Raw genomic sequence first — 14,709 nt, 5'->3', positions numbered from 1 at the left:
GGCTGCTCCAGCCCCAGCAATGTCAATACTGCCTTCCTGGCTCCGCCTATTGTATCTGGAGGAAAGTGGCCTAGCATTGTCTTCCAGTGCTCCCCCCAGGAAGCATGATATCACCCTCTAACAAAAGCGGGAAAGCTGACAGATCTGCTGAGATGGGTGTGACCCCCCCATACACACACCTCGCTGGTCAAGCCCTGGGCTGTGACAAGCAGGGAGCAAACAGCAACCGCCCACACCATGATGCCCCTCAACTGGCTGCCTGCCAGGGCCCTTTGGCTCTTTTGTATATTTTGTCCCTCTTCTCCAACACCCACACCATCTCCAGCACGGACCCACCAGGCAGTGGGAATGTCCTTCCACTCCCCAACAGATGTGTTTGGAAGAGTTACGACTCTGACCATCTGGCCAGTCCAGACACCAACCCTCCCCTCCCCCCCCCCCCACCTCCCCGCGTTCTTGCCGCCTTTGGGAAGAAACACCAGGTGAAGGAGAAAGAGGTCAGATTCCTGAAGGACAACAGGAGGCAGTAGAGGGGTGGGGGAAGGAAGGCTGGAGGAAAGCAGGCAGAGCTCCATCTCAAAAACATGCTGCACGTGTGAGTAAGGGGTAGTCTGGCCAGTCTGGTGGGAATTGGGTTATCAGTTTAGAATTCCTGAAATAGGGAGGCAACCTTTCCTGAAGGCTGGGAGAGTTGCCAGATGATCCTCTTACAGCCTTTCCAGCTCTGTTTGCAAAGCCCCGGGTGCAGCTGACCTCCAGAAAACAGCATGCCTGCAGGCTGTTGCTCCAGCATGGAGGTCCAGAGGCTGTAACAGGGTTACCCCCATCTTACTGCCTCCTTCCTAAAATTCTTTCCTTCCGGAGTCACCACAACATCAATTAGCTAATATCCCAGGACAGGAATCTGGGTAGGTTTGCTTCCAGATACCTTGGCTATCTGCTTTTCCTCTCTTTCTCTTAAGTTTGGGTATATAACCATGACTATGGCCTTGATTACTATAAATTGAAGATCTTCTACTTTTCAATTCCAGTATCAATTGCCTTTTTAATATCAAGAGTCCAAAGTCAAAATATTGCTCAATATTCCTCCCCTTTTCATGGAAGCATGAAACCTCAGTATCTATTGTGTTAACTAGTGACTGGTCTCTCAGCCCCACCCATCACCACCCAGCTTCTTCTGTCATGCTTCCCAGCCTTCTAAACGGCATCTCCATTCACCAAACTCAAAGCATTAATTTTTCCTTCTACTTTCTCTCAATATCTCTATGCTACTAGTTGTCAGCCCCTGCAGTTTGACTTCCTAAACATTCTCAGTCTCCTTCTTCATGCAGGCTTCATGCAGCAAAGACAAACGGGACCCAGCCTCGGGTGTCTGTCATGTCTCCATGCTGGTAGTAGAGTAAACTTTCCAAGACATAAATCAGATATGAGAGAACAAAACAACCTGCTAAACTTCAACATCTATGGAATGAGGTACAAGCATGTTAAATGCCTACAGTGTTCTTACAGATTAGATTCGAACCATTATCTCCACCTCCACCTTGCATTCCCTGCTTCCTTGACTTTTTCAAGCTTGCCCTGTTATCTCACACCCCCTGCTCTCTTGAATGGGAAGTTCTATCTTCCTTTTTTCCCTTTTTATCTTCGTAGGTATAAAATCATTTCATGATGAGTAACTCAACAAAACCTTAACTTTTTTTTTTTTTTTTGCAATACTCACAAGCACTTAGGAATCCTTTCAGGGTGAGGAAAATCTCATCTCACCATTTGACTGTTTTCAAATATCACTACTTTTATACACACTGAAATTAACAATTAATGAAGTGTATATAATTTTTAGACATTTAAGTATTTATGTTTAATTCAGAACTTCTATTTTTATTTCTAGAGTCTACTAAAGAATTTTTATAGCTCTTGAAAGGTTCAGTTTATATGTACATATGTAGACAGAGAGCTACCATAAAATTTATCTCATCATATAATTTACTTACCTGTGTTCATCCTTCTTACTAAAATGTGAGCTTAGCAAGATAAAAATTTAAAAAATCCATCTTTCTTGCATTCTTATATCTAGTATAATACTTTGAACTAACTAATCCTCCAATGTATTTATTTAAATAAGGTTAAGTGAATAAGTGAATGAATAATAGGCAGGTAATAGCTTAGTAACTGTTTATTGAATAAAAAAGCATGCATATCTTTTGGTTAACATTCTACAGTTTCAAAATACTTAATATTACGTAAACGCCTGGTTAAATCAATTCTTAAAGTGCATGTCTCATGTCTAAGGAAAGAAAGAGATGTGCTTTTGACATAAAGTCCTGGGTTTGACTCCTAGCACAACAAAATAATAACAAAAATAATGATAATAATCTGTTGTCAAAGGTGTTAGATGATAATTGGGCTAAATTCATGTGCCCAGAGAACACTCAGATGAGGGAACTCAGAATTAGGGGGGAAAATCATAGGAATAGTTCACCTAGTTATTTGGTATTTGTAGAATGGAGAGGAGAAAGACATTTCCAAAAGAATGATACAGAAGGGATGAGAGCCAAGAGGAAAGAATGCATCTACTCTGGAGATGGACCTGGATGCAGGATAAAACACCCCCAGCAGGGATGAATAGATAGATGAGTGATATACTAAATAGCAGGCCTAATATTCTGACTTGTCAAGTGGGGAATGACCAGCACAAAATTTGAGAAATTGTGTTCATGGTCACGGTCTTCCCATTGTTCATCGATTTGCTCGAGCAGGCCCAGTAATGTCTCCATTATGAGACTTGTTGTTACTGTTTTTGGCATATCGAGTACGTCACGGGTAGCTTGCCAGGCTCTGCCATGCAGGCAAGGGTAGCTTGCTGGACTCTCCGAGAGGGGCAGAGGAATCGAAATCGAGTCGGCCATGTTGGCTGCATGCAAGGCAAACGCCTTTCTGCTGTGCTATCGCTCCAGCCCATACATTCTAGGTTTTTTTTAGACCATTATTTCTCAACCTGTTAAACCCATTACAAAGTGAAAATTGAGCAAATGGGTGGTCATGTCCTGAAACTAAGGAGCTAACTGGTAGGACCACAGTAGAAAATAAGATTAGAATGGACCCTGGTTGGTAGAAGGTTGAGTAACACTGTTTTAGGAGACTGTTTCTAATCTTAGCAAATCATTTTTGTAGGTCCTAGACAAGGTTGGTGCAGTCTTGAGCTAGAACAGTGGTCCTCACAATACTTCTTTTTTGATTATACTAGTTTCATTGATTAAAAGACTTCCTACCAGCTTTAGTCTCATATTTGACACTTATTCCAACTCTGAAAAATAGATATTTTTAACCACAAAACACAGGAAAACCATGTCTTAGATAAAAAAAAATAATTATCTTACCCAGAATCATCTGATCTGAAATTAATCCCTAGCTTTTTTTTTTAATACATCTTTTCTTTTTATTCAACAAATTCCAGCTGCCTCTTCAGACAAGCTTTTGAATCCAAGATATTGAAAATGTCATATGACAGGAAAGGGATATGAAGACCTGAGACCAAAGACTTCCTTATTGGTCCAACAGTACAAAAAAATCTGTGTATAAATATCTATATATCTATATATCTATATATAGATGTATATGCAGAGAGAGAGAGACAGCCTCTCATACAAGCATACTGGAGAGAGGGTCAAGGTTGAGGGACATTGGTGGAAGAAAGTGGCCAATGGTGAAGGGATCAATGTTGTAAAATTGTATGTCTGAAACATAATCATGAATAACTTTGTAAATTCACGGTGACTAAAAAAAAATTTTTAAAGACTTTCTTATTGACTCAGTGCTAATCATATTGAATTTACTGTAATAAAACAGAAATAATGGTTTTATTTTTTTCTGTCTCTCTCTGTATATAATATATGTACACACATATATACACCAACTATATATTTATATACAGGTTTATATTTATATGGGCTGGAGTGATAGCACAGTGGTAGGGCATTTACCTTGCATGCAGCCAACATGGCCGACCCAAGTTCGATTCCTCTGCCCCTCTCAGAGAGTCTGGCAAGCTACCAAGAGTATCTCGCCCGCACGGCAGAGCCTGGCAAGCTACTCGTGACGTACTCGATATACCAAAAACAGTAACAACAAGTCTCATGATGGAGACATTACTGGGCCCACTCGAGCAAATCGATGAACAATGGAACAACCGTTCTTTATATCTATATACTTATATATAAATATGAACAACTTGATTTCATGAGGATGGAGGATTAAAAATATAAGCATATTTATTAGAACTTTCTTGCAAGTTGAAATTGGCCATGAGTCTCAAATAGGAAAAGAATTTATAAAAACCTAGATAGGTAGGAGATGGCTTCTTAAAACTATGTACTTCCTCAAAACTTTTATGAAGCAGCAACTATCACCCAGAGTCAGCTTTTTGGTGGCAAATGTGACATATTTTGCAGTTCTGTTTATTCAGAAAGAAGGAATAAAAAAATATCCAACTAGAATAGAGAGGCAAACCCATGGCCACAGTGTATTGCTTCATTATTGAAGGATACACTGGAATTAGGTTTGAAGAATAGATTCTATGGCTGTTGTCATGATTATGCAATTACAAAGGCTTGGGTATTTGCTGTTATGGAGGCTTTGACTGGGAATTAGACTAGGGTTCAATACAACAGAACTACTACAGAAACCAATCTTCCTAGTGGTGCTCTCCTTTCCAAGAAAAGATTTCTCTCTCTCTTTGGGCCTCTCCGAGCTGAAGTGGTGCTGTGTTTTTGTAGAACACAGCTGTAGACATGGAGCAACTACTGTGGCCACATAATATTGTCATTTAATTTTATCACAGTTTTTCTACCATAGATTGCAAAGTGTCACCACATAATCATGTTGAATAGAAAAGTTAATTAAAATAGTTTTATATATACAAACTGTAAAGTATCTAAGAACACCTATGGCACCTTGCTTGGGTTTTATATTACCATAACCCCTTGTATAGGATCAGATCCAGATTATATGTCACTGATAAATAGACCACACAGGTGCAAGACAAAGCAAAAATGGAATCATGGCATTTATTTGATTTAAAAGTGCACATTATTATTGAAAGCTATGTTTTCTACATTTATATAAACAATTTCTGCAGAAATATTGAAATTATAACAGATAATCTTTTATTTTCAGCAAATGTATTACACATCCTTAACTTAAACATATTGTTATGTCTTCAATATTAATGACTGTTAAAAGTGCTCTGAAAAGTTATAAACAACTTACATGTGATTCTGTTATTGTATTGAAGTAATTTTTAAAATTTGTTATAATATAATTCAAATATAGAAAATATAGCAAACACTTGTGGGAATTTGAAAAGAATTATATTAGTGTAGTGTGCACCATTTGATATTTAGCACTTTTTTCAGATTCACTTCCAGGATCAATTCTATTTTTATTATAGTTATTAGCATGCTTTCAACATGAAGTGAATCCACGGAAAGCAAAGTTAAGGTTTTGATATCATCTTAGCCAGTGTACCATCAAATCAATGAGCTACATAGGCATGCCATGATTTCAAGAATCTCACCAACACACTAATTCTAAAAACATTCAAACCAATAATTCCTGGATTACGCAGTAGCTTACAACACTCCACTGAGTCCAATGGTCTTGGTAGCTGCCTAAACTTTTATTCTATTGAGTCAATAAAGACTTTATGAATTACCCTAAATAAAATATTTTTAAATTAAACGAGAATAACATAATCTTAATCTTTCTGACCTCGGCCATGAAAGAGCAAAGAAAAATCAGCATGTATCTGTTTTGAATAAAATAGAATGCAGATACAAACTCTTTACAGAAAAGCAATTTTATTCTCATATAAAAACAACGATCTGAATATTGCCTTAATTGAGTTCCCAAAATTTTCAGCATGCATTCCACTTTTTGTAAATTTGCTGAAGTTTTCTATACAACAGAGAAGACTAGCTTTCTTCTATTTAAAATAATAAAAAAAATATATAATAATAAGGAAACAACCCTGAGCAAAAATCAGTAATAATATCATTAAACACAATATCTAGTTAGTCCTTTCAAATAAAGTGACCTAATCAGTTCTCATCATGTGTGCCAGCACACAGAGCAACCATCCAGAAGAAAAGCTGAAAAAAGTCATGCCACAAGAACTTTGCATTTTTATCCTTTAGATGTAAAAGGTGATTCCTAGAGCAACAGACTCTCTGCACAACACTCCTTTGTTCACAGCATTAAGCATTAATACTTTCCCCATATATCAAATTAAAAAAAAAAAAAACACCTTACCAGAAAGGAGCAAGCTGACTCCATAAAGAACTAAGCAGGCTAAAGAGTCCATGCTTCCCCAGGTCTCTCCATCCAGTTTCCGCAGATGCACATGAGGTCCCAAGGATCCTTTCAAACACCCAAAGGTTTGTGACTTTCCATTTGCATGTTCTCCTAGGTCTTGTTTACAAGTCAGAGGCAAGAAGCAGCAGCACAGAAGCAGGCTGCAACAGTCTCATTTCTGCCTGAGCACAGGGAGTTTTAAGTTCCTTTTTCCTGTTTCCTTTGTAGATTAGGATGGGAAAGGCTGTATCTTAAAGGCATTTGATATCAGCAGGACTGTGGGCACTGCAAGCCCTACCCATCTCACAATTCATCAAAACACTTATCTATTGCTCTGCTGCTGTAGCTGCTGCCGCCACTGCTGCTGCTGCTGCTGCTGCTGTTACGGGGTAGAGGAATTTTTGTTGAAAGTGTGGGTCCTGGTCAGCGTTTTCAGAAACAATAGGGGTATCCTCTCACAGGCGGGAAACAGAATAACAACCCCTCCACCTATGTATGGTATGTGATGATGACCGGCCCTTTTTCGCCCACTAACTGCTCTCCTGGGGCTGCTTGCAAGCCCTGACAGAAGGGGCTTGGGATGGAGGGAGCAGCTTTTGCACATTTTTTCTCATTTTAATCCACATGTTTTGAATTGGGAAGAGAAGTTTTCCATGTTGAGAGAACCCAAAGTGAAAGACAATTAGCTTGGGTAAAATTACCAGTGAGGTCAACACTCAATGCAGTCCACAATTGTTAGCATGTTTACTCTCGCGAATGGCTTATTTGTTGGCCAAGAGCCCAAAGAGACTCATGCTACTGGCTACAGCTATTATTTTTATTAACAATCCATCTGAAGGTGATCTAACTTCTTAAAGAATTTGGCATTGAAGAATTTTATTAATGAGAGGGGTTCATGGTTATTGGCGAAAGGGGTTTTCAGAAGCAAATAGTACCCCCAAATTTCTAAGTAGCCTCTATTTAAAAAACAACAATGCGGAATTAGAGTGCATTAACAAGATTATTAGGAGAGAAGGGAGAGAGAATAGGCCAAAAGGAAACTAACCATTGGAGTAAACATGCCTAAAATGAGATTAGTGACTAATATCAGATATTGTTTTTTTTTTTTCATCACATGAATGGTGACTTCAGAAGCAGGAGTAATGCTTTAACCCTCATGTCATCTCTATGCCTGAGGAAGAATTCTCTGCTGTTCTTTACCTTTTCACCAGGAGAAAAGGCAGATTCTGCTAGTTTTACCTAAACCCAACCTTTAGGCAAAACATCAGTGATGCTCTTGAGAAACAATAGATGTTTCTATTCTGCCAGGTTGAGAGGCTTGCAATTTGTCTTCAAGTGCACATGATTCAAATATGGCGATAAGCCTTATTTAAAACAAGCTTTTGAACCTCAACTTCAACAGCAATAAAATGTCAATTAAGTTCCATATGGATTTTAAGAGGAGACTTAAAATTATGTGAAAAATCTGACACTATGCCTGATCCATAAGAAGTCTTTTGTTAAATGTTACTCTTTATTTCTTTCAGTCTGTCTCTGATTACAGAAATAGAAATCTTTGCCAAGAACTTCTTCTAGAAAGTCATTCCCCTTTTCAGGAGATGTCTTTAAATTTTGTATCATCAAGAACCAATATGAGATTGGAATTCTGGATTCTGGTTTCAGCTCTGCCATGATCTTCCTCTGAAGCCTTGAACAAGTCATTTCCCATCTCTAGGTTGTTACCTGTTTCCTCAACTAGAAAATGAAGGATACATACTGGATATGAGTAATTTCTCTTCTAATTGAAGTATGTAATGTCTAAATGACTAAATTGTCTCACTCAGTGTTCCCAAGTTCACTGCTATAACCTCTCATCTGGAAGGTTCCAAGAAGATGCTAACTTTATCTCTCTGTCACAATCTTTTTTTTCCTTTTTGGGTCACACCCAGCAATTCACAGGGGCTAGTCCTGTCTCATGCACTCAGGAATTACTCCTGGCAGTGCTCAGGGGACCATATGGGATGCTGGGAATCGAACCTGGGTCTGCCGTGTGCAAGGCAAACGCCATACCCATTGTACTATCACTCCAGCCCACCATGAAATCTTGAATGGCTCGCAGACATGTTCTATTTTAAGAACCTGGTGGTTAAAACTTTAGAGGTTCACTGACTCCAGACCACGTGAACAGCAATGGCAAGCTTTGGGAATTTAAAAAAAAATTGGGTACCAGCCCCCAAATATGAATTTTCTTTTTTGATGCTTGATATAAGAACATTATCATTGTTTGCATTCTCTCCTGGCTCTTAAGGACCAAAGCAAGATCCAGTGCTTCCTTTTCTGGGCTCTCTCTCTGTTATCCATATTTTCCTTCTGGTTATCCAGAAAATTCTATTCTTACCCAGAATTGCCAGCCAAATTATTTCTATTTTCATTATCTCAAATAGATGACTCAGTTTAATTTTTCTTTCTGTAATCCCAGTAATGTTTCTCAGTTTATTTCTTCATCTTCCAAAATAGTTACGTGGTGTTTAAAAAAAAGAGTTAAGTAGCATAATCTCATCTTCCAGGATTATAAAAAGACTATCCCATTTCATTCTTTCCACTGTTATTCAGAATATTGAGTCCATTAGATAAAAATTGTTGGATTTCCTGAGCTTATAACTATTTAGCTCATCAACAGCTGAGTAATCTTTCTCTGGGTTTTCTAAATCTTTAACATGTATATTCAAGTTATAAATTAAGATAACCTATAGATAGAAGTGCTCAGATATGCTTCAGATTTCTGCTCTATGGATCTTAAAACATAGAAAGCCAATCAAGGAACAACAGTACCAGCTCCATTAGACACTGGGAGGGACAATAGGTCGACCAAGTTGATTGGCAAAGAACTGGAAAGTTGCAAAACGAGATGGCATGCCAGGATTTCCAAGGGAAGGGAGAGGCCACTTCCATGCCTGGGTAGGACTTTCCCCAATACATAACATATTAAGGAAATATCACGTACTTACACATGGCTGCAGTCCTTCACTAGAAAGCTGTCTGTGCCCATTCTCAAAGCATCTCCAATTCCTGAAGAGCCTTGTTGGTGACCAACTGGATTAGCAATCAACTACCATCTACCTAAAAAGATTGAAATGTTCTTCCATCCTTATCAGAACAAATCCTTTTGATTGTAACCAACCTCAGAAAGGTCTCCTCTCTCACAACTTTGATCTTTCCTTTCATGTTGCTAATCACAAAGGTTCATCCTATATTTCTGTCTTTGAATTGGGAGTGCCGGTCAGTGTTTGTAGAACTAGGAGACACTCTGGAGATACTCAGTCTGGTGGTATGGATGAAGATCCAGTGCTCAGGAGTCACCAGGACTATACACAGTGGTGTTTAAGGGATGCTAAGGCAAGAACCATGGTGTTCAGAGAATCATATGGTACCAGGATTGAATTTAGGTTTCATTCCCTCGAGGCATGTGCTCCAGCCCTTTAAACCATCTCTCGGAGCCCAGTCTTTCTCTCCTCACTATTTCTTTCACTTAATTTTCAGGAGACTATAACCATATCTAACTTACTCACCACTGATACTAACACATAGCACTTCACTGTAGCACTGTCCTCCCGTTGTTCATCAATTTGCTCGAGCAGGCCCAGTAACATCTCCATTGTGAGACTTGTTGTTACTGTGTTTGGTATATTGAATTCTTCATGGGTAGCTTGCCAGGCTTTGCTGTGCAGGTGAGATACTCTTGGTAGCTTGCTGGACTCTCCAAGAGGGGCAGAAGAATCGAACCCGGCCCGGCCAGGCCGGCGACTTGCAAGGCAAACTCCCTGCCACTGTGCTATCGCTCCAGCCCAATACTAAAACATATATTTAAAAAATACATAGTATATGCTTTCACACTAAATCAAAGACATGGTCCAAAATGCATGTACAGGAATAATATAGAATAATAGCATTGGTGAAAATAATCAGAGCCTAAAAACAATCTTAAAAGCCCTCAGGTGAACCAGAGATACAGTACAAGAAATAAAGCCTTGCCTGGTTTGATACTTTGTACTGTGTATGGTCCCCAGGTATTACTCCTGACCACAGAATCAGGAAAAAGCCCTGTGCATTGCCAGGTATGTCCCCCTACCCAAAATTCACACACACACACGTATATATGTATATAATTTATTTGGGTAGTGGAGGTTGGCTGCAGGGGCTGGGTCCCTTGGGGTGAGGAGGGCACTCACCCACCCCACAGCCTGACACAGAGTCCGGTGGCATGTTTCTAGGAGCCTCATTTTATGGCATGGTTCTGGGACCCTCAGCCGACCTCCACTACCCAACCAGCACCATGCTCCAGGCCGCTTTCTGGATGCTCAGGCCAAGCCTCACACATGAATGAAGTCTCACAGAATCCAGATAATGTTGAACTTTGTGACTTTGGACTCTGGACTCAATGGGACCCAGCAACAGAGATCCTCTGCCTGCTTCCCCCAGTCTCCAGTGACACAGGGATCACATCCATAAACCATACCCTGCTGGCACCAGGCAGTCTCATCGGCCACCCTTCAGAACTCACGGATGCCCCTCCCAGACGTGAGTATAAAATGAGGCTCTCAGAACCATGCACCGGACTCCACAACAGGCTGTGGTGTGGGTGAGAGCTCTCACCACCCCAAAGGACCCAGCCCCGGCAGCCAACCTCTACCACCCAACCACCGCCACGTTCCAGGTCACTTTCCACACATTATAAGACACTTCCTACCCATTTTCCACAATTATTACACCATATATGATGGGGTGTAATCAACAAATCATAGAAATATATAAATATATGCCTCTCGGAGAGCTCAGAAAGCTACCGAGAATATTCCACCCACACGGACAGAGCCTGGCAAGCTCCGTATGGTGTATTCAATATGCCAAATACAGTAATAACAACAGGTCTCAGTCCCCTTACCCTGAAAGAGTCTCTAATCATTGGGAAAAGACGAGTAAGAAGAGGCTGCTAATATCTCAGGGCTTTGAGGAATAGAGACGTTACTGGTGCCAGCTCAAGTAATTCGATGATCAACGGGATGACAGTGACACAGTGATATAATTTATTTATATATAAATTTTGAAAATAATAAAACCCCCTCAAAATTAATTGATCATATAAATCAGGGTACAGAAACAAATGTCAAAATGTTGAATGGAAGCAGACGGAAAATGAAAGGTATAAAGATATGTTATGATAAAGAGAGTTGGAAATGATCACTCTGGATAAGAACTGCGTGCTGAAAGTAGGTAAAGGAACAAATATGATAACCCCTCAGTATCTGTAATGCAAACCATAATGCCCAAAAGGAAAGAGAGAGGTGGGGATGAAAGAGAGAGAGAGGGAGAGAATGGAAGGAGGGAGAGAGAGACAGAGAGAGAGAAGGAAAGTGCCTGCCATAGAGACAGGCAGGCTGGGGGATGGGTATTGGTGGGAAGGAAACTGGGGTCATTGGTATGGGAAATGTACACTGAGGGAGAGATGAGTATTGGATCATCATTTCAGATGACTGAAATCACTCATCATTTCAATATGAGTAAAATCCAGTCATAAACATCTTTGTAACTGTGAATCTCATGATGACTCAATAAAATAAATAAATACATAAATAAGATGTTTATGATATACTATTACTTTTAAAACAAACTATTAACAACAAAAAGTTTAAAAGAATTAAATGTATAAACATATAAACAAATGCATTCTTATAAACACTCCACGTAGATATGACTAAAATACACCAAACTTTTAGGTTTTTATTTCAGAGTTATTAGAAAATATATCATTTTTATAATTTTGTGTAACTTCAACATTTGAAAAATAATGAGCATATATGTGTATCTGTATAAAAGCTAATGATGTGGGGATCTTTGAAATAGCTGACCCAGAGCAATGGGAAGATTCTTAAAACAATTGCTGAAAATAGGAAACAAAATCCAACTTAGCCCGCAGAAGGTAAGTCAATTGTAGTATGAGCTTCTGTGGTAGAACCTTGGAAATCTGCTTTTTGCAAAGCTGTGGGTCCTGACCCTCCAAAGCCATCACATCTGGCTTCTGGAAGTTCTCTGACTTTTTTGTGAACCTGTTGGACTTACCAGCAGCCAGAAGAGAAGGAAGGGTCATCAACAATTAAGCGTTGGCTTTCAGCCAGGACACCACAGTTGAAGCGGCAACACCCACTCCAGTTACAGCTGATGGTCATGGAAAATACCTGACCCTCTCCAAACCCCATTTATGCTAAACCTTTTTATATTTTATTATTAGCATTTTTTTACCATCTAAATGGCAAGCATTGTGCTAGTCCCTGTAGGAAGAGGCACAGATATAGAAGACGAAGGCTGTGCTTTTGAAGCTCAGAATTACACAATCCCAGCACGGTGACAATGCATCAAAACAGGAAAAGTTAAATAACAAAATCAGGCATTGTGTGTTAAATAGCAAAGGGTGGTACCTACCGGCTATAAAAGTTTTAGTAGTCTTTGCTTGGCTACTCTTTAGGCTGGGAGGCACCAATTTAGATGCTTTTTAAAAACATCTCTTGGTATTTGCTTGGCACAACTGGCACTTTGCCAAGTAGACATGAACTCTGTAAGGCAGGGTTTCTGTGCTGTGTTTTGGATGACTGTGTGATTCTCCCGGTGACTTGAAGGGAAAGAGAAACTAGAACACCCTGAACCACTACTATCCCAGTTTGCCACAGAAACAAAGAATGGGACTCAGTGTTTTCAGGACCCCATCCACTCCAAATTAAAATAACAAGAAATGGGGGGCGGGGGGGAAGGCCTGCTCATCTCTCAAAACTCAATTCAAATGTCACTCCATCTTGCAAAACGTCCTTTCAGTAGGCAGCTGTTTATACCTAACTAAGTATCTCATAATTTAGCAGTTTAGTACAACATATATGTAGCTAGATTATGACTCTGTGGGTCAACAGTTCAGGATCATTTGAATAGTTCTCACCTCCCCTGGTCTTTCCTGTGCAATTTACACTATAGTCAAATAACAACTGTGTCCTTTAGCTTCAGAGATGGACGAAATGTGGCTGGGGCCACAGAATTGGCTGGGGCCACAGGATTGAAGAAACCATGACTCTCATCCTCTAGCAAGTGAACCTGACTTTATTAATTGTGGGCAGACTCAAAAATCCAATATAGGAGTGGAAATGGAAAAGTCTCTGAAAGCTGTTAAATAAACAGACTGGCTGTTTGGCTCATAAGGCCATGGCAGGCTCTGAACAAATCCAGATGTATACCTGTAAACACTCAAAACTCAAAATGAGAAGACAACCTACCACATGTTTGATGAGAGGTTTTGAAGCTCTAGCTCATCAGTAATTCGCTGACTTTGCTTCTGCATTTTTCAGAAATTCTCTCCAGGCTCCTGCTGGTGCTGCACTTCCATTTGGCACTGCTAAATCGGAATCATTTTTTGCTCAAGTAAAATACTAAAAATTCAAAGTATTTTTAAGCAAAACCTAGAATTTCCATGTCATTATTTCTGTCTCATTCTACTTGTCAAGCTGAGACACCTGCCAAAAAATGGGATGCACAAAGGCAAAACATGAATTGTATTCTTTGATAGAAAACTGATAATATAGGAACCAAGGATATCACTCATAGGGCTGGAGTGCATAAGTGAGCCCCAAATTGAGTCTCAGAACCCCATGGCCTCCTGAGAACTGCTGCATATAAGTTTGGTGGCCCCTAGCACCACTGGGCTAGAGCAGCACTGCATCACCCAGCCCAGGCTTTGAACGATTGGACACAATTGAACTGAGTTTTTCTGGAGGTGGCCCCCAGATCCCATATAAATTGCTTAGGAGTCCCAACAGAACAACAAAACCCAGCAACAACCAAAGTTAAAATACAAGGGCAAAGTTTTAAAATGAAGATGTGGGGGTCAGTTTTCACAAAAATCACATTAGTTGAGCTATAATTTACAAACAGTCAAATTTCCAGCTCCCTCCTACCCTTTCGAAATTGTGAATCTGGTAAAGGAATCATCCCAAGGGTTCCTGACAGCCTCCCCTCCACAAGCATCGCAAAGGAGCTGATTGAAGAAACAGCAACGGGCTGCTCTGGGCTGGGTTTCCCTCCTCCAAGCGAGACTACCCTGGGACTGCTCCTCTCTCTAATTATAAGTGCAAGAACTTGACACTGTTGAGTGTTTTAACCAAAGAGAAGAGGTTATTCTCCCTCCCTCCCACATTACTCTGAATATAAAAGTATTTGACAAGTTTTAGTCTTCTGAAGGTTAGATGCTTTATTACCGTACTTTCATTTGTATCTCTTCTATCTCCTGGCTTGCTTAAAAATATCTCATAAAGGGTCAAAGAGATAGTATAGCATGTAAGGCCTGCA

General features: G+C 39.9%; 1 protein-coding gene across 2 annotated transcripts in view; it reads right to left on the bottom strand.

Moving 5' to 3' along the window:
• Positions 1–6,535, bottom strand: part of TEK (TEK receptor tyrosine kinase) — a 121,060-nt gene extending 114,525 nt beyond the window's left edge. For both annotated transcript variants that reach the window (XM_056117103.1, XM_056117104.1), the window contains exon 1: positions 6,307–6,535. In XM_056117103.1, the coding sequence (XP_055973078.1) occupies positions 6,307–6,358 (52 nt within the window). In that variant the 5' untranslated portion in view covers positions 6,359–6,535. The remainder of the gene's footprint in view (positions 1–6,306) is intronic.
• Positions 6,536–14,709: the final 8,174 nt, after the last annotated feature.

The sequence above is a fragment of the Sorex fumeus genome, unplaced genomic scaffold (assembly GCF_029834395.1).
Source record: "Sorex fumeus unplaced genomic scaffold, SorFum_2.1 ptg000034l, whole genome shotgun sequence".
NCBI classification, from domain to species: Eukaryota; Metazoa; Chordata; class Mammalia; order Eulipotyphla; family Soricidae; genus Sorex; species Sorex fumeus.
Note: the sequence above shows the minus strand (reverse complement) of the source record. Positions and strands in the feature narration are given on the sequence as shown.